General features: G+C 37.1%; 1 protein-coding gene across 6 annotated transcripts in view; it reads left to right on the top strand.

Moving 5' to 3' along the window:
- The window catches only part of tbc1d1 (TBC1 (tre-2/USP6, BUB2, cdc16) domain family, member 1), a 55,380-nt gene that overhangs the window by 11,828 nt on the left and 22,455 nt on the right, over positions 1-21,097 (top strand). For 4 of the 6 annotated variants that reach the window (XM_028019277.1, XM_028019278.1, XM_028019279.1 and 1 more), the window contains 12 exons: positions 7,962-8,549; positions 11,756-11,845; positions 11,929-12,033; positions 12,445-12,577; positions 12,710-12,801; positions 15,687-15,803; positions 15,960-16,085; positions 16,525-16,673; positions 16,891-17,154; positions 18,679-18,795; positions 18,949-19,062; positions 19,231-19,364. In XM_028019277.1, the coding sequence (XP_027875078.1) occupies positions 7,962-8,549; positions 11,756-11,845; positions 11,929-12,033; positions 12,445-12,577; positions 12,710-12,801; positions 15,687-15,803; positions 15,960-16,085; positions 16,525-16,673; positions 16,891-17,154; positions 18,679-18,795; positions 18,949-19,062; positions 19,231-19,364 (2,029 nt within the window). The remainder of the gene's footprint in view (positions 1-7,961; positions 8,550-11,755; positions 11,846-11,928; positions 12,034-12,444; positions 12,578-12,709; positions 12,802-15,686; positions 15,804-15,959; positions 16,086-16,524; positions 16,674-16,890; positions 17,155-18,678; positions 18,796-18,948; positions 19,063-19,230; positions 19,365-21,097) is intronic. The other 2 variants (XM_028019280.1, XM_028019281.1) reach the window with 2 other exon arrangements.

The raw sequence follows: 21,097 nt of genomic DNA on the forward strand, positions 1-21,097 counted from the left end.
TTGCTCACTTGTTCCCAGATTCCTTGTCTTATTGTGGGCATGAAGATCCAGTATGCCTGGGTTCTCCTGCCAACTGTAGGTGTGTGTGTGTGTGTGTGAGTCATGGTAGCTGTATTCCTGCCAGGACTTTAATCCTGCAGCAGAAGACAGGTGTCTTTCTTCAGCATGTGAATCAGTCTATGTAAAGCTCTTAGTTCAGCCGTCTGTTGGTGCTGATAAGACATACTTTTGGATCTTAACTTTCCAGCAGCTCCAGGAATCCTTCTGCAGTACAGGCTGTAATGTATGGAGCTGTGATGCATGTTTTACTGTTGTAGGCCACTGAATGAATAATAGGTTGGCTTTTATGACTTCATTGCTCATCAGAATGACTTCTCTCAGGGATTCACCTATAAACCTTTCCAGTTGGAACAACTGATTTCATTTAAAAAAAAAAAGTCGAGCAAAGTCCAGTATGGACAACACTTTGGTCATTGAGGCAGAAATACTGTGAAAGCTTATTGAAGATGGTGTTTACCAAGTATTGTCCAGAAAATGATGGGTTAAGTTTTAGTCTGCCTTTTTTCCTTTCCTTTCCCCACTCCTGCTTTGTCACGTCTTGTGACCGACATATGACTGTACAAGACCAACATATGTCTTGTTTCTTATTTGACAAACCATTTATGTTTCCCATCGTCTTGTTATTTCTGCCTGCTATCTGATACTCTGTACTTTCACCCCGGTTGGGGGAGAAGGGGCTTTCCTTTATTCTGATGTTCATGTAGCGACATCATTTTTTTGTGTTTTATTATGGGGTCATTTACCTACCATGCACCATTTTAAATGTTTTCCTTTTCTTCTTTGCCTTTCACTCTCTGTTAGTGATCCATCTCTTCTGTTAAATATATATTGAACTTTGAACTTGGGTTCGTTCTAGAAGGCACAAGACTCAGCCACATGATCGTGGAAAGAAGAGAACGGGACTTTTTTTCAACTCGTCATTGTTTTTATTCTGATTTTCTAGGCCACCTGATTTGTTGTTGGGATTTTTTTTTCTGTAATTTTTATGTTTTTTCTTTCTCTTGACCTCACCAGTCAGATGTCTATCCATTAGGCTCAGTCACACCAGCTATAAAATCATCAGTAATGCTTCCCTTCTCTTTATCTTTTTCATTTGTTCATTTTTACAAAATCAGTTCTTAAAGTTCTCCTCAACATTAGTTGACATTAGTGAAACATCATAATTAATATGCATTTAGGTTTAAAACGGTTGTCTCTTCTGTTTTCCCACTAGTGGGATTCCCCTGCTTGTCATAAAAATGCTGTTTCTCAAATGTAATTATTGCATTGGAATTCCCACTTCTTGTGTAAATCTAGGAAAAAATATGCAATTTCTCAGAAATGCAGTGTGTAACACCCATTACATAGATTGTGCTATATCAATAGATGTATATGGGGATGCAGAGGTTAAATTTTTTTAAAGCTATTGTTTCAACATTGTTGCAAACTTTTCTAGCACGTTCTTTCATAGTTGTTAAAGACTTGACTATTAGAGAATGTGCCAGAGCGACCATGATTTTCTTAGACTGCTTGGAAAATGGGGTATTAATATACCACCTTCCCCCACCTGTTGCTGCATTGCAGGTCAACTGGCTTAACAAACTCTACTACACTTTATCTTTACCACGTGAAAATACATTTGTGGTGGTGAAGGTAAAGAAGCACACTCATTACTTTAATTAAAGACCTATTAAAACTATTTAACATTGTTTTAGGACTACAACCGGTAAACTATGAAGAACATACCTGGTAACCACTAGAAAGCCAGATTACAACCGGTTTACATCACCTTGTTGGACATATGCTACTCTATGAAGAGCAGAATGTTCTAACAGCAGGAAAATGCGACTCAATCCACCTTTTTTCCCCCCGACTTTTTCATGACTGTCTGAACAACCCAGTTCTGATTTTTTCATCCCCCCTAAAATCTGATTTGTTCCACTTCCATGTGCAGTACTGAATCAGGTACAGGTAATCAGGTATCTGATTGTTTTCAATGTGTCTGCAGTCATTGATGTGAGAGAGGAATCATAATTCTGCACCAGAAGAAGCTAAACACGGTAAATCTGGAACAATGGCTGAAAATTAAGATTATGAAAGTTATGAAAGAAATCTGAGTCAGTGAAGCACATCACATAATCCCACCTCTCTTGGCTCTGACTACACATCCAAACATACTTCTCTCCAGAAATTGCAGTCAATGCTCCACAAAAGCAGTTTTTATTACCTGTTCTTTATTTATATTAACTTCCTTGGTCTTGTTTTTTTGTGAAAAAACTGTCCACTTCCATTTCTGAGTAAACTGTAAAAGTGATCCATAAACGGTGTCATATTATTACTTCTGTAAACAGTAGTAATCTGCTGTGTAATGTCAATGTTCTTCCTTGGCTGGTTATGTTGGAGTCATAAATTGTTCACACAGAAGTCTGATTGTGATTGCATTTAACTAGTAGTATAAATGACCATGGCAAAAACAAACAACAAAAATCAGATTTCAGCAAAAAAATCAGAATCGAATATCAAGATCCTCTGTTTAAATGTTGCTTAATATTCTCTGTAATATGGTTGCTTGGGAACTCCTACAGTGTGTTGTATCCATTTTAATTTAGTTTTTTAATCAAGTTAATATCAAACACCTAGAAAGTTGTGCAAAAGATTATTTTCACTATAATAATCCATATGTGTTTTTGATTTGGCAGTATTACATTTAAGTACTGCTTTTCCATTTTAATTTAAAGCAATTAGCTCTTGGCATCTACAGTTATTATTATTATTATTATAATTTTACTAAAAACAATGAAACTGCAGTAGTTTAAGTAAAGGTTATCATACTATGAACATCTCATACTGACCTATGCCCAAATAGTAAATTTACTTCCCTTTTGAGTTTTACAATAAATGTCAACTTCATTTTTGTTAAATATTCACAATCTGATTCAAGAGACGGGTGTAAAAAGTACAGGACCTTAACCAGTCACACTGCATGTAAGCAGCACAGTGAGCAGCATGACTATTACATGAAGCTGTTACAGCACAGCTGCTTTGTGTCTACGTCCCTGCTTCCTGGATAGTAATTGGTTAAAGCTGAACGGCTACATTTGAAAATCCCTTGAAGCTAGTAAAATTAGCAACAGTGGCTGGAGAACTGAGTCAATATGCTATTCACTACTGCTATAATTTTAGCTTTCTTTTTGAGCAGCCATTTAGAGGCAAAGTTACAACTAAAACATTCTGGGGAAACAAGCAACATTGAAAATAAAATCAGGTAAATAAACATCTATTAAAGTTAAGAAGTCAGTAGTTATCAGGCACGGCTAATCAAAGGCTGGTACCTGTACTGCTTCTTGTCCAAATTTTGTTGAATAATTGACCTCCTGCCAAAAGGTGATTGTGTGGGTTAGTTTTGTTGTACTTGGAAAATTATTCTACATTTGTTCTCATTACTATCTTCTCGTATATCACAATCACCTGTGACTCGCCTGTTTTGGTAAACCCAAAAGAGTTCACTTTGTTTATTGCACTAAGCTGAAACTTCTCTATTTTTGGCAGCGCTTGTGTAACTTCCTTCCTCTTGAAATTAACACTACGCTAGTTGTACTTAATTCTCTCTAAGGGAGTTTGAGCTTTTTTCAGTATAACTGCACTGTGAGTGGACCGATCTGTGGGTCTTTGCATGAGGTTGAGTCCAGATGCCTTCCTGTGTGAGATCAGCCTGTTATAAATGTTCCACTGTGAGAAAAACTGTTGACTGTAGCCGAAGCTGCCATCTGACAAACCCTTTTTCCATCCATTTCACTTCACTCCTCAAATGTATGACCTTAAAACTGTAAGAAGGAGCATGGAATGACACAGATGACCGGCCATACGCAGGGCTGTAAAAAATGCATTTGCCTCGTACAGATTTCAGTTTCTGCTTTTTGTGAAAAACAAATGTCCCCCTTGTTAAATCATAGATTAACTGATTAACTACAGATACATTCAATAAATTAGAATATTATCGAAACGTTTAATCAACTCATTTCACTAAATGAAACGTGGATCTTTTCAAGCCTTTATTTCTGTCAATTATGATGATTTTCCACCTACAGAAAATGAAAATGTAATTGAAAATTAGAATTACATTACACATTTTTAATGCAGAAATGTGAGCTTAATGAAAATGGTGTTTCATTCCTGCTTAAAGGTTCTTGTTTTTAAACTATATTTTAAGTCTTATAAACAAATCTCTTTGGAAAGCAAGTTCTAAATTTATTGAAAATGATAAAACTTTTAATAATAAGCATCATCTCACTTTCCTCAGTCAAGTCAGTGCTCACTATTCAACAATAAGACAGGGATACTGGGCAAAAAATGCATCATGGAAGTGTTTCGAGACCAAAACCACTGCTGACTAAAAATAACACACAAATGACACATTTGGCAAAAAAAACAAACATCTTGGTTATCCTTCAAGATTTTAGGGAATAAAATCTGCTGGACTGGTGAGACAAAAGTACACCCTGTTAAATCTGTTCTAAAACTAACATTTCAGAATCAGAATAACATGATTATCTGGGATTGCTTCAGGGCCTGTATGTCTTGTCACAATTGATCATTGATGGCCTTCATTTCAGCCAAATGTCCAACAGGACCATGTTTGTTTAGACTGCTTCTCTTTTAGAAAACCATTTATATATTTTATATTAACCTAGACTGTATTTGTCTTGTACTGAGTTAGGTTAATGGTCTGAAACATTTAAGTGAGAATAACAACAAGAACAAAAAAAACTTTAATAGAGCAAATTCCAATACAAGGAATATTCTGAGAGCTCCTGCTCACTGGAATTGATTACATACTCAAATGGAAAGGACATGAATTGCCTCAAGGCTGCAACAAATTAATATTTTCATTGTTGACTGTTGATAAAACTGTGAGAACATACGAAATGCTAACCACAGCTGCTTCTCAGTGCATACTTTAACTGATATTCCATGTTTCTTTTAAAGAGGAGAGAGAAATGAGTCAAGGTGTTGTTGAAAATAAATGTGAAAATTAAGGGAAGAGGAATAGGCCGGTTGAGGGGAAGGCAAAACAGAAAGTCTGCAAGTGGACAAACAGACCACTCTACTCTCAAGTAGACACTTGTGGCAAAGAGCTGACAAACAGGGTGTCTGGATGTTCATGTTGAGCCCAGCCATCTTTGAGATTGAGCAGATGAAGCTTTGGTTTATAGAACGTAGCATTAGAAGAGACGTTCAGTCAAACTTGTCCAATGCTAAGATTGTTTGTTGAGTACAACGTGTCTGCTAATTCAGGTCTCTGTGTGTGTAACTGAGATACAGTAGTTTCTTAACTTTTTAATAACATAGAACAGATAGTTTTATTATCTTCATAACAATGGCTGACTGGTTGTCAGAAAGGTCCTTATTTTAGCTCATGTTGTTTTCTCTACAGTTTTGTTAATGAAGCAAACATTTAGACTAATGACATGGCTGTCACAAGGATAAAAACATACAGGCTTGATAATTTGTCATTCCTTCTGGCAGTGATGCCTAGTGTGTACCACATGGTTAGGCCCCCAGCACCCAGAACAAAATCCCTTCAAATAAAAAATGCATTTCTCTGTCTGATGTGTATGTGCAACCTCTAATATAGTCCAGCAATTTCAACGGCTCATGAAAAAAAGTAGTGAAAAAATTATTTTGAGACATCCATAAAGAAGGAAGACCAGTAGTTGGGCTCTGTCGGAGGTGACAGGCAGAAAGAGATGGGTACTAGGACAGGAGATGTCCTCTTAAGAGCTGGCTTTTCAAGAGTTTCTTGAAGCTTGACAGACTTTTCTTGTAATGCTCAGTCTTTTCACCATCACGCAATAAATAATACATGCAAAGAATCTGGATTTTCTTGAGTGTGTGTAGACACCGCTTGCCAAAAATGCCTTCATGACCAGAGTGGCTAGTCGTGATTAGTAGAGACATATCTCTAAAAATTGCAGTCGTGGTTTTAAATAGTATTGATTCAACAAAGGTGCATACAAATAAATGCCACAGACTTCAGGATTATATTTGTAAAAACAACTGAAAACCATTTGTAATTGTCCTTGACATCTTGATTTTGAAAGTATTAATATAACTTCAGTTGATGTGTTGGATTTCCAATTACAGAAACCTTAAGCATTCTCAGATGTTGTTGTCTCATAGTTAGAGAGGTGTTGGTTTGATTACATAAAAAAATTAACTGGCTTGAGCACACCTCATACCGAGACAAGATGCAGCAAGACCTGGCTCTCAGTCTGTAAAACTTATTTGTTGCTCAGGCATTTCATCCGACTGACATTCCTGGTGTGACTCAACCACTGCTTCTGCTTAGCTCATCTACTTCCTCCCTTTTGTTCCTCGGTTTGGTACACTGCCACTGTGGTGGTGTTAAATTGGACCAAAATAGGAAAAGCAGAAATGGCAGCCAGATGTTATTTTCTGATGGCACTGTCAGTCATCTGTTCTAACTAATTTACATGCTGTTTTTTATGTTTTTGCTGGTGTATCTTTGTTGCAGACTTTTTCTTTTCAACAGTTACTCCATTGTTTGTTATGCCAATTCAAATGCCAGCAGGCCAATAATCCTTAACTTTGTGTTACAATGAGTATTGTTTACTTTTGCATCAATGGGTGTCACTCTTTACAGCTCCAACAAACCATTTACTGAAATATTGTTTTATATTTTTCTTTATGAGCTTTGTTTTAAGTAGGGAGATATAAGCTACATTTTTGTTGTTGTGAACAGAAAAATATCTATGGAGAGTGTTTAGTAGAAACAGTATATTGAAACCAAAAACAATCTGTTTCTAAATAGACAGTTATCAGCCTGCAAGATATTTGCACATAGTATACTACACAACATGCCAATGTTGATGTTCTCTGAATAACAACATAGCCATAACACATCTTGCACAATCCGACCTAGATTTATCTTCATTGTTCAGTCTCGGTCCACAACAAAGAAATCCATTCAGCATTGCTGTCTGAAGGAACTCCTGATCATGGAGACAGAGTTCAATCATCAGCTGTTCATAAAACCCAAAAGTTTCAGCACGTCACACTAATGTTTATATGTGGGCAGATAAGTGTGAGCTGGAAGTTCACACTTATCAGCGACCTGTTGGTTCCACTTTCTGTGTGTGTGTTTTACATCCTCAAATTTCCTTTGTGATGCAGTTAGTCAGTAGTAGAGTGAGATAAAGCTTATAGATCTTAAAGACAGAGCAGGTTCTATTTTGAGCAAAGTCTGCTGCTCTCTTAACATGCAAAAACAGTACTACTATTAACTTATTAAAGGTTAAAATACAAAAATGTCTGGATGGTGATGTGTTAAATATTCTGCTCTACAATTTCTTATTCTGTATAAATCACATGTAGAACATGGGGAAACTAACATGAGCATGGGAAACTTTTGTCAGATGAGGACCAAACACACTCCCAAGAACGAACAAAGCCAGCTTTGTGACGAAACGTCTAATTTGGCTTCTCTTAATACAAGACAATCTTGCAAAAGCCCATTGATTCCAGGAAATCATAACCCTTTACAGTGGTAGGCAGGTTAGTGCACAGTGAGGTGAGGCAACAACATTACTGCCCCCTGCAGGTCAGTTTTGTGCTCAAATTGCAAAGCCCCCCACTTTGACTTGTCTGTTGTTTTTAGCAGCCACATCATAAAGTCAGCTGCATTTGTAAAACCTCCACTCACAATTTGTGTAGGTTTAATAATTCAGTCTAAAGTCTATAGTTTATAGACTTAAGTTTTAAACTTTTGCTTATCCTCAACTGAATGAATATGTGTTCTGCTCTTCCATAGTCCCTACATTCAAATGCAATATACCTGAATTGTATTCGGTGAGTGTGTCATTAAGGTACTTTAGCTTTCTTTGTTTGTGTCTCTGTTTTAGGTCCCTGAGATCATCAGTACGTTGAGGCAGGCTGGCAAAAGCTCAGCACGCAACAATGACATCTTCCCTGACTCCATAAAGACGTCCACAAGTTCAGAAGGCAGTGATTCTTCAGAAACATGCCTCTCCTCAGCCTCTACTACATCAAACTCCACCGCTCCCACCTCTGCTGTGTCTCCAACAACGTTTGCTAAAAAGTTTGAGGTACTTTTCTGCGGCAGAGTGAGTGTTGCTCACAAGAAAGCCCCACCTGCTTTAATAGATGAGTGTATTGAGAAGTTCAGTCAACTGCATGGCTCAGGGACAACAGATAAGGGAGGTGGAGGTTTGGTGGATGGGCTCAGGAGGGCGTTTACCTTCCCATCCTCTGGACTGGGAAATGGTTCTGTTCGGAACGGTACAGCAGGAAGCGCCACCACTGGGACGAGCTCTGCTCTGTTTAAGAGAGACTCCAGCTTCCCAAGCCTGCACCTCGATGAAAACGGCCTTTGTCCAGAAATTTCTAACAACAACACTACAGATTCGATCACCTGCTCGACGACGGTGCAGCCAACCAGCCTGCAGGAGAACCGGACCATGCTGTTTACGGTAATTTTATTCTATGAATAATCCCATAAAATCGCACTCATTGAATATTGTTGATCATGGTGGATGCTTTGTGACTGCGACAGATCAATTATTGTTTTTCCACCTGTAAAATAAAATTAGGAAAAATGATTATTTCTAATATTTTAAAATTATTTTTAAAGCTTGCAATTATTAAGAAGAAGCTTTTTATTGTATGCTCCACAAAAGTCAGAAATTCTGACTAAAATGAATTTCATGTGTTCCTCGGTAGAAATAGTGGATAATATAGCTGAGGAAATAATGCACTCCCCTCTTGTTGATCTGTAATCCTAACAGAGCCACTTGTATTGGCTGTTTTCATTTTATAAAAATGGGAACAGAGAATCTGTTTCACCGTTAGATTCAGCTGATTCATGTCTTTAGGTACTATAATTGCCAACATTAACAATATATAAATATATTTTCTGTCTATTTTCTATGTTAATTAAAAATGTAGTTGTCATTACAAAATGTCTTTTGTAGAATAAATATGCGAATATATATTTTAAATGGCCTGTAATAAAAAACAGCCAAACTAAAAAGAAGTGCAGCATATTCCCTTCACTGACTAAATAAGGTAATTTTCATTGAGCCAACTTAATATTAAAGAGGGAAAAAGAAACATATTTTTTCTATAGATTATATCAATGTTTGAATTTGGATTATTTGTTTTGAATGTGTCAGATTATGGACAGAAAACACAAAAGCTATTGTAGTTCAAAACTGTTGATTGTGAAATTTTAAGACTTTAAATATCTCACAGTTTTAATGTTGCTGATGGAAACCCCCCCAACATATTTCTAGTTTTCCAAGTTGACTCCATACAAGTCATATGCTTGTAACACGTTTCTGAGAGGATTTTTGTAACATTTAAGAGTTTGGATTCTGTGAACTCAGTTTGATTTGATAGAAAATAAGTGGCAAAGAACAAAAACATGATAGAAAATAATACCGACTCAGCAGGAACAAATGCTGACTGGTGCTCAAATCTGCCAAAGCAACACTCCTCTGCCTGACCTTTACTTGCTTCCTCCGGTATTATGCTAGCATGGATTTTCCAGACTGTATTCCAGATAGGAAATGGTCATCACTGGCAGAGGAATCATCGTAGTACTGCCCAGTTCAGCACATATCATACTTCTTCTTATTGACATTCATGATTCACCCTTCTGCTGCCACAGCCTGATCTCATTGTGTGACGTCACTACTTCCTTTTTTGGCCCAGGTTTGAACAAGCTGATCAAATTATTAAATTAGGAACAGTCTCAGTATGGGAATAAAGTTTAATAGAGAAGGAAACTGGAGGAGGAGGACAAACAATGTCATTAGAAAATTTAGCAAAAAATGTATTTTTTACTTTTACTTTTTGTCCCAAAGTCACTGACTTAGGTCAGGCTCTAGAGTCCATATAGAACGATCTATAGGGAGGTTTCTGCTCTTTAGATTCATGTGAATTGTGTGACAAATTGCCTTCTTATGTGACATCATGGAAAATTAAATGTCAGCCAAGATGTCAGAGCAAGAACTGCAGAACTCCACAAGTCTGCAGGCTCAATTTCCATATCTGTTAAGATCATTTTATAGTACTGTGAAAAATTATTTGCTTGTTACAGATTTCTTATATTTTCACTTTTTTTCACATTTGCATGTTTCAAATTATCAAATACATTTTAGCATCAGACAAAAATAACCTCAGCACAGTAAGTGCATTTAATCATATTTTAGGATTTTTTTGTACATTTTTTGATGCTCAATGGAAAAATTTTAAAAATGGCAAATTTATGGGTTTCCGACAAAAGTGAAAAGAACTTTGTGGTTGACGTAATAAATCAAAATTCTCATTGTGGTGATGAGGTTTTTTTTTCTCATGATAAGTGATACGATAAATTCCCACCCTAGATGAAAGAACGTTGTATGAAAATATAGAAGCAACAGTTTCAGAAATGAGTCACAAAGATAAAGCTTGTGCTCAAAGTGGCTTAAAGTAAAAAAAAAAAAAAAGTCAGTGTTTTGGAGAGGCCATGATTTCAGCACAGTTGGAAATGTGTGACCATAGAAAGGTGTGGTGTGTGAGAGAGTGTGAGGGAGTTTACTTGACAGAACTGTGAAGAGGAATAGACCAAAATTCCAGCTAGGTGTTGTGAAATGTTTATGGAAGGATACTAAAAAACATTTGGCCCAGGTGTTGAAGTCTAAAGGTTATCCTAACAAATATATTTACACTTCTTCTCTCATTATTCTTGCATTTAGCTAATAGAAAAGTTTAGGGCTTTTCCTGAAAACCAGAAAAAGAGACAAATTTAATGTGTATACAGTGAACCCTCGTTTTTCGTGGGGGTTACGTTCCGAAAAGAACCCGTGGTAGGCGAAATCCACGAAGTAGTAACCTTTATTTTTTTTACAATTATTATACAATAAAATACTCCATAATACATTGAAACCAAAGAACAAAACCTTTTTACAGGCCCAGACATTTGCTTAACAAATAAAAAGTACTGTATAAACTTTTTTTTAATTACAAATAACTACTGTACTGTAAAATAATAATTTTAATACGAACTGAAGGCGGATTCCCGTGCCTGAATTGCGGAGATCAGCGCCGCCCCACTGCGACCTGAGTCATTGGATTAGAACGGGAGAAAATAAAAAATGATTATGAAAAAAAACAAAACAAAGTACTGTAGGACAAAGTAAGTAGGACAAATAGTGACTCACCTGTATTTCACTGCTCTTCTGACTGAGCCGCTGCATCCTGACTCCGCTCTGTAGCGGTTTTTTCTTCTTCTAAAGCCCGCGGTGCAGGTGTGTTTTATTCGAGAGAAGAACATAGTTATCGGTAGCTGTTGTCGCTCTTTTTTCTTCTGGGCAAAAAGATTCTTATAGACCGACATGCCACCATCGATTATGTTAAATATGGCAAGCTGTTTTACGTACGTGTACATATTAAACCGCAACGTTGTTGACACACAGGTAGAGAAGAAGCGGAGAGACTGTTTAGCCAATCAGAATGCAGAACACAATGCACGATGCAAATCCGTGAAGCAGCGAGACCGTGAAAGGTGAACCGCGATATAGCGAGGGTTCACTGTACAGTGTACATATGTATATGTCTGGTTTCAACTCTTTAGCATTTACACAATACCCTACTTATGCACACTAAAATATTTTTCTGTGTTTTTTCTTATTAGGTGGGCAAGTCCCAGATCTTCTTGGTCAGTCCAGACACTAAGAAAGTTGCCATAGAAAAGAGTTTCCGAGAAATCTCATTTTGCTCTCAGGTAAGAAGCAGAGTTTTTACCCAAATGTGCCACATTGGGTCTGTGTTTCATTTGAAATAAGTTTTGCTTCCATCTCTTTCCAGGGAATTCGTCATGTCGATCACTTTGGCTTCATTTGCAGAGAAATGGCAGAAGGCGGAAGCTGCCATTTTGTGTGCTATGTCTTCCAGTGCACTGATGAATCATTGGTAAGGAAGTCTTTATTTAGATCCTTCATTTCTGCTTTCTAACACAAATAATCAATTACCTTTGATAATATATCTTTTTTAGCTAGTTATGCAGTGACACATCATTCAGGGTTTCAAATATAGTTGTAAAATATATTGTTACAATATATTGATATTGTATTGTATACAATATCCAATATACAATATATTGTATATTGATAGTACAGTAGTAAATACTGTGCTATCTGTACAGTATTTATTTTAATTTCACTTTTTTAGGCTAATTTCTGGTGGGGGGTTTTCTGTTCACATCAACAAAACTCAGATCTTCTGTTTTCAGAAATGAATTGATTGTACACAATTATATTTTAATACATCATTTGTCAAACGTATGAAAGAGTGGTATAAAGGTCGTCTGTGTTGATGTTGTAGGTGGATGAGATCATGTTGACTTTGAAGCAGGCGTTCTCTGTGGCTGCCCTACAGCAGAACGCAAAGACCCAGAGCCAGCAGTGTGACAGCTGCCCCGTTCAGCAACTCCACAGGCTGTGTGAGAGAATAGAAGGTAGCAAATATGTATTTAAGCAATGTATTCAATTATATTTGATAGATACAAACCATGAAGAGCCAAACATTTTAAATGCACAACAAATCTGAAATAAAAAGACGCTTTCTCATACCGTTTATTCTTTTGCAGGTTTGCACCCTTCCAAAACAAAGCTAGAGCTTCAGAAGCACTTGGCCACTTTAGACAATGATGAGCAGGCTTCAGTCTTTGAAAACACTATGGTAAGGTGTCTGTGAATCTGAAGGACATGTTGTAGCGAGAACACAAACCAGTCAGTCGGCAGGTTGTTTATCATGACTCAATCAAGTGTGGGGTTACACACACACACACACACACACACACACACACACACACACACATCATACATTATTAGAATATTTCAGCCAACCAGTGCTGCATGCTTACTAGCTTCAATTGATTTATGCTTTTAACTTTGAACTGTTTTTGGCTAAAAAATCATTGAAATTGTTTGATAACATCCATTTCAACACAATTTTTAGTCTTTCCTGTGATTATGTCACATGTTTAACAGTAGCAGCAAGACAGGTTATAAGAGTTCAACTGTAGAGGAATGTGGATCCTCATTTCTCTGTGGCACAGCTGACATCTGCTGGTGATCTGGATGAACTACATCAAGAACTGCTCAATGGGATTGATACATTATAAGGGAGCAGAAGTATTCATACCAATTTGACTGTTTACACAATAAAACCACACAATGTAGTGTTATGGACCAACAGAAAGTGGTGCATAATTGTGAAATGGAAGAGAAGCTTTTAAAAAAAATGTGTGATATATTTCACTGATTTGTTATCAGCCACAATGAATCAAGACGTTTTAGATTCTAATTTAGGTCTAGACATTGACTTGGTCATTTTAAAATGTGAATATGCTTTGATGTACAACGCAACATTGTAGCTCTGGCTGTTTGCTTAGTGTCAGTGTGCTGCTTGAAGGTGAAGCACCGCCCTCCATCTCTAGCCTTTTGTAACCTCTTAGAGGTTAACCGAATATTTTCTGTCTTTGATTGTATTTTTAAAATGGTGACCAAAAAATCTGAAGGTCATTTGTCATTTTGACAAATTGCAATTCACAAGCCAGACCACTTGGACATTTTCAACTTTGTACATTGTACACTACGTAGGTAACTAAATCAATCAGGAAGAAAAAAAATCCCATTTGGCCATTATTTCCGAACTGGATACCTTACTAAATCATCCCAATATCCAGGAGCTGACGGCGTGTTGAAGAGTTAAGGGTCACAGTTTGGTGCAGCTGGACCACGAACGCACAAGCAGAACATGCAGCAGGATTTTCTTCCCTCTGAAGCGAGTGCTTGTGGGATCAAGCCCCTCGTTCAAAGAATCTGGCCGTCTTCTGATTATTTCACTTAGAGAAATATTCCCTGATTTCAAAACTTTGCCTGAAGTGGCGCTTGTAATTCCAGTCTCCGGTTTGGCAGCCGAGTGTTGGTTCAGCCTCCAAAGCAAAAGTCCAAAACTTCAGGACAATAGCCTTGTCCAGCAACTCATGTCTTAGTATTTTTGTGGTTGTTGTTGTGAATTAAGCTCGACGGACCCAAAACGTGTGAGCACACGAACAGGAAATCAGCCAACACAGAACAATCAGAGTTTACTTATTTTATTCTTTTTAGCGCTAAAAAGAAAGAGACGCTTACCCTTACAGGCTTATGTGGATGTCAAGTGTAAAGGCCCGAATCTATACAGCATCTGCTCAAAAACGGAAGACACCTTGCTTATATCCTAAAGTCCGCCTCCTGGTCTGCTGGTGTGTTACGTCACTGCCTAGTTGTCAGACGATGAGCTAAAGTTAAGTTTCGTTTCTACAGAAAGTGTCCGTATGAAACAAAAGGCTTTTGTGCAGAATCTTTGTGTCCGTAGATGTGTGTGCGTGCATGTATGGTGCGTGTCTGGAGCAAACGTCTCAACATTGTGTATTCCATTTTTTATTGGTAGATTGAACAATGCTTTTTAAGAGATGTAAAGCTTGGGGTATTATTTTATAACATAATCCTGTTTTAGACTCCTCCAATTTAAACGGATCCCTAACCTGTCTGCTGTGTTTCTTGCTCTTCGTGATGCTGCTTGTTCACTAATGTTCTCTAGCAACCATCTAAGCTGGATTTATTCTGATGTTAAATGACTTCTGAAGTCAAGTCTTTATCCAGGATTTTTTGTTGAGATATGAGAGAAAATGGTTCTAATGCTTCCTGAATGCTTTCTGAATGCTTTAACCCAGTGGTCTCTAACCTTTTTAGTACCGCGGACCGGTTACGACTTCACAAATTTGCTGCAGAACGGGGGAGGGAGGTGCGCGTGCATAGGGAGGAGACCGAAACCGATGCTGTTTGTGGGCTCAATGTTGCCGCGCAAGACGTAACCAACAGAATCCGGTTAAAGGATTTTCAAAATAAAAGACCCTCCAGACTCAATACATAACATGGAAATATTTAATTATTTCTTGCGCGGCCCGGTACCAATTGGTCCACGGACTGGTACCGGTCCGCGGCCCGGGTGTTGGGGACCACTGCTTTAACCTTTTGGAAATGTGTATCATTTTCTGTGTGCTTTACAGTTATGCATTATTTTGTGCTGTATGCCATATGAAGTCTCCAATAAGATACAGAAATTTGTGTTTGTAATGTGATAATGTGAGGTTTAAATATCTGTAAACATTGTAGTTGTGCTGGGGACCAAAAATAGAGAAAACACTCATCCATCTTGTGTTTCTGCTTGTCAAGCAGAAATGGTTTCAGTCAGAATTGCCAAATAAACCACATGTTCTTGGTTAGCATGGTGCTTCTATCTTAGTATCAATTACATGGTGATCATGTAAATATGTAACAAAAAACAGCCTATTGCTTTAATCATCTTTTGCAACCAAGCTGAAGGAAAAAAGGAAATGAATCCTGTTTTGATTTATATTTTCCCCATAACAATGTCATTGAATGTTCAGTGTTTTTTATTCCTGCTGTTTTACTCAGATCAAAAAACTCTGCTTAAATGCCTAAACTAAATACTTCCTATGGTTTATAAAACATTACTCTATGTAACTTTAAATCTGTATTTTGCTCTTGTGTGTTCAGCGGGCTCGTCCTAAGAGCGATCAGGAAGAAAATGAACTAGTGATGGCTTCCCTAAGGAATATGTATGAGGAAAAACAGAAGACTCATCAGCACTCTTCTCTTGACAACAGCAAACAGGTATGACCTGCACACCTCCAAATTCATTTTCCTGATGTTATGAGCAGCATTTTGGATTGGTACAATCCTAATTTGGACCTTCCTATTTTAACTGACCATGATGAGAGTTTGTTTTTTTCGTGGTCCATGTTTGTTTGATCCATGCTGTGTGTGCAGGTTTCTGAAGATGCAGCTCCTGCATCTCAGGAGACACAACAGCAGAGCAGCAGTCGGCAGCGGCTGGAGCAGTTCAAGTCCAGAGCGAAGCGCTCTCTTACCGAGTCCTTAGAAGGCATCTGGAAGGTACTAAATTATATTCGACCTCATTTAGAAAGCTGTTTTGGACAAGTATGCACTTATAATGTTTTCTTTCCTAACAGATAATACACTTTAAGCTATGAACATGACCCTTTTTTCTATATAAATGCTCTTTTACCATTTTAATAAACTTTAAAATAAAATTAATCAAAACTAGAAACAACCTCAGAGAAGCGTGGAAATCTTCATTGACCAGGAAACGCCTGATTGGTGCATCTACAATTTTTCTTCTAGTCTTCTGAATCTAATCCAGAGTTTTGAAATAATGCTAAGGTGATGTTTGATCTTGTGATCTGTCTTATATGTGTTATTCTTCTAAATGAGTGCATAAATTCATAATATGCCTTTAGAGATTCATAGCAGGTGTGAACTGATGAACGTAGTTAAAGTAATGTCTAGAACGTCTCATTTGTGGTTTTTGTAGGGGAGCAACAAAGCCAAACCTCAGAGGGAGAACAGTCAGGGAAGTGAGAGCAGCTCTTCTTCTGGTGCTGTCAACAGTAGCAGAGGTCAGCCGTGCTTCGAGGACCCCATAACTCCCTCACCTCATCTACGACCCACCAGCCCACTCAGGTAAACCCACATGAAGGCTAAAGTTTGGTCATTTGTAATGTTTATTACATGTAGTTTGATGCATTTTGCTCATATGTGTGAACTAACTTCTATTTGCTACTTGGTGATTATCTTAAACAATTTTTTAGCTTCATATGCTTACTAAAACATATGAAAGCTAACTTTAGTGCCCATGCCATCTATTTATCTCTGCCGCCTTTCTTTGTCATCTTCTCAGAGGCCACAACTCCACTGGAGACTTGAAGCTTCTTGACTCGTCTATTCCTCTGACTTCGTCGTCCTCCTCTCTACCTGGTGATCCCGAGCCGCAGGGCTTCCGCCGACGGGCCAGCACCTTCAGTCATTCCCCCACCCCGTCGTCAGTGCTCGAGGACTCCCCCCTATACATGCAGACTCATTCACCACAGGAACTGAGTGCAGCTACGAAGCCCAAGCTCGTGCGACACTACTCTGTGAGCACAGACAATCCTCACCAAAGCAAGTAAGAAGTTCATATTTTTATATAGAAACCATAAATATGTGTAAAAGAAACTTAAAGAAGGCGCCCAGCTTTAAAGATGACCATAAATTGGTATTAGCCAGGAAAAACCTGAACAACTAAGGTAAGCATTGCAAAACCAGCTGGCTAAGTATGCATCAATCTGTCCATTTTGTTTTGTTTTGGTTTCTTTTACTGCTGTTTGGAAGCACGATAAGCAGAGATTAGAATTTGTTTGGAATTTGTTCAGCCAACTAGACTTGTTCTTCAGCATTGTTTTGGTTTATCTATACACTGTGTCAAACTAAACTTAATGACCTTAGGTTTAACAGCAACAATTACATTTTGATATTATTAGGAAGTGGGATGATTAAGTGTTTAATACATCTCCAAGTTTCCTCTTTCTAAGAATGAAGACGTCTGTAATTTTCTTTGAAGGTACTCCTCAACTATGAGATACAAAGCAAAAAAATTTCAGAAAATCAAATTGAATGATTTGTAAACGGTGCGTCAAATATTTCTTTTCTCCACTGTATCTGAGTATAGGGCAGGCATAACACGACCTCTTGACTTTAGTCATCAGCTGCACCTTTTTTCCCCCTGAAACTGCTGCTAACCCATTTCCTCTTTTCTTTTTTACTTGTAAAACCTGCTTGAAGATATATCACACTAACAAAGCAACTGCACAACATTTCACCTCTTCCTTTTTTTTCTGTGGTGTAGAGTCAATGGGCCACGACTTCCTAGTCCTTCAGAGCAGGAAGTTTCTAGGCTCAATCTCAAAACTGTTCAAATTTTCTCAGTTAACATATCTTTACTGGGACAGTAATTAGTGTAAAACCTGGCTTGAAGTTAGTATACTACAATTTAGTAACATGTAGTATACTAAATTGCAGAACTGAAATTTTCAATTTATAATATTTTACTATCAGAATGTCATTAGATTGCATATTTGGTATATTTAGATGTTTTCAGTTCTGACAAAAAAAAAATAAAATCAAATTTTTAATATAAATTACCAAAATAACAGAAGAAACTGTTTCATGTCCACTTCATTGTATTCTGATGTTTTATGAATTACAAGCTAATTTCTAAAACTGAAATATATTTGCTGTAAAAGTTAATCATCATTATACTTCAACTATCATATGTTTGAGGTTTATATTGGCAGTAGAGTATAAATATATTTTAAATAAATTGTAGTATCTACATTTTTTAAGTATCTTGCATCACATTTTTATTTCCTAATAAACTTTGAACTTGATGTCCAGTCTGTTTGCATTACAACACATTTACAAATTGGAAATCATCTTTATGTATTCTATGAAATGGGATTACCCTAAATGTTTGATTACTTATTTTTACTTACATAAATATTAAAACAAACTGTTTATCAAAAGTAGGTTTGAAACTCTTCATATCATCTTCCTTTTTCCAAATTCTAAATTTTTTTTCTGTTAAGTTAAAAGGGCCAAAGTCTATGACTCTCTTCTGTTTTATTCCTTCTTTATTTGCACCAATTTTCAGAAATCTCCCAACCGACTCCACCCTTCCTCCTCTTCCTCCCTTTCCTTCATGCCATTCTCCTCTTCTCCTCCATCATCCTTCCTCACCTTCTGCTGGAGCCCGTTTCAATAAAAGAAGGTGAGAGTGTGGTTTTCAGTTTACCTCTCTGCAGTATCATTTCATTAACTGTTTCTTTAAATGATTTCATGCAACATATCTTTGTGTGAAGTGGGTCCATGTTTTCCTTTTCTCATCTGTGTTTTGCCTCCTGCTCCATCACCTCCATCTCAGTCCTCTGGGTGGTCTCCGTGCCCGTCTGCACTCCTCCTCCTCTGTCCCTAACTTTCTGAAATTTCAATTTCTGGCTCCTGTCCAAGAGAACGATTGTCCCGAGCCAAAAAGCAGGTACACATGTACACAGAATCATCATATCTATATGGGTGTGCCAAGTGCTCCATGAATCCCTTCTCTTGTATAACTCATACATGTGTAAACCGTAATGTTTTATCCTGTCTTACATAATGACAGCTTATGTTTCCATCTGTAACCACACTTGTGTGTTTGTTCTTTCAGGGATGTTGCTGCTCTCTCTACATCAAGAGCAGCTTGTGTGGCCGGTGAAAGTCCACTGCGAAACCACAGACACTCGTGGAGGCAGCAGATCTTCCTGCGGGTTGCTACTCCTCAGAAAGGCACAGACCCCACGGGTAGGAACTCACAATATTTAATAAATGTCCTCTTTTTTTCCCCCAATGTAATTTGTTTATTTTCATGATGTAGACAGTATTTTTTATTTAGTTGTAAAATCAACTCGTTTTCAGTCTAAAAATGTTAGCCAAAACGGTAGGAGAAAGAAGCAGCACATGCAGGCTGCAGTGACAAAACTTTTCCACTCTGTGTCACCCTTTTGTTCAAATTAATGAAGGTCTTTTTTTCATCTTTACTGGAGACTTTTCCGTACTACACAAAATCCTTCATGAGATATTAAATGCACAGATGATATTTTTTACACTATTGTAAGGTAAGGTAACACGTTAAGAGACTTTATGGAACCAAAAGAACTCAGAGCAATTTTCTGCTCGTACATAGACCTAACCTGCTGAAGTATCAGAACCAAAGTTCCCTGTAGACTAGAAACAAATGATAGAAAATATATTTAAATCATCACTTATAGAAACAGGCACGAATCGTACCTCCACAACTATTGTCCCATTTTTTTATGTTTGTTAAAGCAAAAAAAAAATTTTAATAAAAAACAAAAGTGGACAAATTAATTCGTAAGTTAAAAATAACAATCCGACCCAGTTTTTGGTCACTTTGACGTTAGCAAACATCATCAATTATATTTGATAGTTTGCACAATAAATCAAAATTCTTAACAGTATTAATTATTTTTACCTACTCAATCAAAATAAATTATATTCTAATACCCATTCCTAGTATATAATTCATAAAGCAGCACAGTTTCTACTATTTTGGTACTTTGTCCTGCAGTACTGGTGTAAAGGACTGCATGCTCTTTGACCGGTTAAAATTTCCATTTGGAAAATTACAGGAAACATTAATCAGACTCGTACTCTTGAATAAACCCAGCGCATTTAATAACAAAGCTCTTCTTAGAGTGGATAAAGCTGAGACTAACCAGCAGCTTACACTTAATATCTGAAAGGTTTATATGAATTATAGGATTATCGTGATACCCTGCAGGGCACACATGTTCAAATCTCAAATCCCAGATAATCAAATTTATTCATCAGCTTCTGCTCTTTTCTCTCTTTTTAACGAGGGTTAAAATTGAAAGCATATGTTGAAAGTATTAAAAATCTCAATTTGATGAAAGAAATTATCTTTCAGAAAATAAAATAAAGAATCAAGTATAAAAATTGCCAGTTTTCCATACATGTTTCTTTTATCCCTTCCTTATTCTCAAACTCCACTTTTCCAAACTGCAAAAGAACCCTGTATGTATTCCTTACAAGAACATTAATCTTTTGACTACTTGAGCTGTGAAAATGTATTTTTCTATGCACAATTTATGCTTAAAATAATCAAAACAAAGAGTTGCAAACATGCAACCCAACAAATGACACAGGTTTAGTGTCTCCAAGGATGACTTGCATACGTTTTTTTGTAAACAAATATGCTGACAGGTGATTTGTGTTTCTAAGCTGTGAACGGTTAAGTCAACAGTTCTGTCTTGTATTTTTCAGTCAGGCAGAACATTTGACAGCACTGTCAAACCCCAGGCTACTTCAGCACTGTTCTGTTAAAGTATTTCTCTTAATTTTAAGCAAGTAATTTGTTTAATATCATGCAATATCAATCACCTGTCGCAGAATTTGTTCACAATGAAATGTATGCAGATCATCCTTATAAACACTAAACTTATTACTCTTTGGCTTGCATAATATTAAATCCTATGTTTTTATTAAAAAAAATA

Source organism: Xiphophorus couchianus, chromosome 5 (assembly GCF_001444195.1).
Source record: "Xiphophorus couchianus chromosome 5, X_couchianus-1.0, whole genome shotgun sequence".
NCBI classification, from domain to species: Eukaryota; Metazoa; Chordata; class Actinopteri; order Cyprinodontiformes; family Poeciliidae; genus Xiphophorus; species Xiphophorus couchianus.